The sequence below is a fragment of the Etheostoma spectabile genome, chromosome 18 (genome assembly GCF_008692095.1).
Source record: "Etheostoma spectabile isolate EspeVRDwgs_2016 chromosome 18, UIUC_Espe_1.0, whole genome shotgun sequence".
NCBI classification, from domain to species: domain Eukaryota; kingdom Metazoa; phylum Chordata; class Actinopteri; order Perciformes; family Percidae; genus Etheostoma; species Etheostoma spectabile.
Genome location: NC_045750.1, coordinates 25,192,532 through 25,194,541, shown reverse-complemented (window position 1 = coordinate 25,194,541; position 2,010 = coordinate 25,192,532). Strand labels below are relative to the sequence as shown.

The 2,010-nt window shown below is 42.8% G+C and overlaps 1 protein-coding gene across 4 annotated transcripts in view; it reads right to left on the bottom strand.

The window, feature by feature from the left end:
• Positions 1–2,010, bottom strand: part of LOC116706262 (bromo adjacent homology domain-containing 1 protein) — a 44,694-nt gene that overhangs the window by 19,215 nt on the left and 23,469 nt on the right. For all 4 annotated transcript variants that reach the window (XR_004336189.1, XM_032542999.1, XM_032543000.1 and 1 more), the window contains exons 3-6: positions 1,912–2,010; positions 1,455–1,614; positions 1,236–1,315; positions 53–144 (exon numbers count right to left, since the gene is read on the bottom strand). The exon at positions 1,912–2,010 is cut by the window's right edge and continues 260 nt beyond it. Coding sequence is in view for 3 of the 4 variants with exons in the window: in XM_032542999.1 (XP_032398890.1) it covers positions 53–144; positions 1,236–1,315; positions 1,455–1,614; positions 1,912–2,010 (431 nt within the window). In the remaining variant the exon portion in view is untranslated. The remainder of the gene's footprint in view (positions 1–52; positions 145–1,235; positions 1,316–1,454; positions 1,615–1,911) is intronic.

The following is a 2,010-nucleotide window of genomic DNA, read 5'->3' as shown; positions in this document are numbered from 1 at the left end:
AAACCTTTAACGTCTAATGCCGGAGTGTATTCCTGTTTGTGTGTGTACTCACCTACAGTACTGGGCTAGTGGGAGAACGTAGCATCTGTCTTCTATGCAGGCCACACTATTTTCATCCTGATGCCGAGAGGCGAAAATCTCATTCTGAAACCAAGAGTGGGTGTACAATGTCACATCAACACAAGTGTCTCCTACAGTGCTGGCTCAGGGCTGGAGAAATAACAACGCTTTTCTAAAGTGAGCACAGAGGGGGCCGTAATTGTTCCTGTGCAACAGGACTGTGCTACTGCGTTTCCAACACACACAATAAAACCCTGCTCCACTCGACACATGCTGTAGACATCCGCTATAGAAACATGAGTAGGGTTTCACTTTCTAACAGTGAAATCGCTTGTGCAAGACTGAGGTGGCAGAGATATCATCATTTGGCATTGTGGTTACACTAAAGTGCTACCTAACGTTCAACAGTTTCAGGGCTGCTGACGGAGAGATAATAAGGCCTGGCTGTTTCTTCTCCTCCTTCCACATTATTTTCTCACGTATGTCAGGACACCTCGTTATCCACTGTCACTTACTTATGACGAACGAATAATTGATAATCCCAAAATTCTCTCCTTCCCCATTCAAACACATCATACCAAAGTATGACCTATAATGTGTAATGTAACACAATGTTAAAGAATCAAAGGAGTTGTTAAAGGTCGGCTCGTTTTCCATCCGGCTTCATCTCTTCACAATGTAATGGTTTATTGCAGCTTTTTTTATTTTTTGTTTTTATTTCACATTTTGCCATATTTCATGCACTCAAGCAACACTTAAAACTGCTTGGATGAAATAAAAATAACCTTTAAAAAAATCTGTAATTGTGAAGAAAAGCCGGATGAAAAAAACATTGTCATAACAATGAGCAGAGTTTTTAAAATGTATTGGATTATTTCACACTTTTATGTTAATACTTTACATTTTGTCTGTATGTATGTATGTGATTGCCTTAGTCATTAATAACAAACACAAACAATGGGACAGTACTAATTAAATAACTGTATGTTAATGATATAAAATGTATGTTTTTCTTTCATTTTAGGTTGAGGTGAATGTCAAATACTCTTCCATTTATTGGACACATCTTCACATCAATGTTATTTGTTTTTAATAGGGGACAGTTGGTTCAGTGTGTAGCTGTTTTCCTGCAAATCTGTCACATGACCAGTGGGCAACATTTAATGGAGCCTCACCTCACAGTGTGTGCTGGGATCTCGGCCTCCCTGTGTGTGCTCAGGTCGGTAGTACCAGAAAAGACTCATCATCAGCTCTCCTGAGGACGCAGATTGAGACACACACACACACACACACACACACACACACACACACAGGTAAAGAATCTTGGTCATACAGTATGTACCTTCGTCCATCCACCATCTCTATCCATTATTTTCCCTTCTCATCTGCTCTACCTGTTTTGGGGTCCTCCCACAGCGATGATATCTTGGCAACATATGGGAGGGATTTCTTCCTGGGGCCTGATCGTAGCAGCACGGTGTCTCTGACATGTATCACTTCACCGTCCCTCTCCACGCCTTCATAACACTGCCGCAGGGCCGTCTTATCCTCTCCCTGAGACAGACATACACATGCACACCGACGAGGACAGATATAATTCTCATTATGAAGACAAAAAGAAATCTGTCACACGAAGCTGTGTGGTCAAAACACAATTATCTTTTCCCCCTCGAGCAGTTTTTTTCCTTCTGTCTGCCAGGCAGCTGCATGGATGCTAAGGTTTCTCCTAGCAGGTATTATCAGGTAGAAGAGGACAAGTGAAAAAGCCTCACTAGAGAGCCAACCAGACAAAAAGCTCTCTAATCTCTGGCTCATCTTTTCTACTCAGAGACGCACTCACAAATAACCTACCGCAATAAAGACCTCCCTCTCCGTGGGCCTTCCAACGGGCCGCCAGCCGTTGGTGGCCCGTCTGCGGCTCACTCTCTTTTGTTTGGTGCTGCTCAGGCT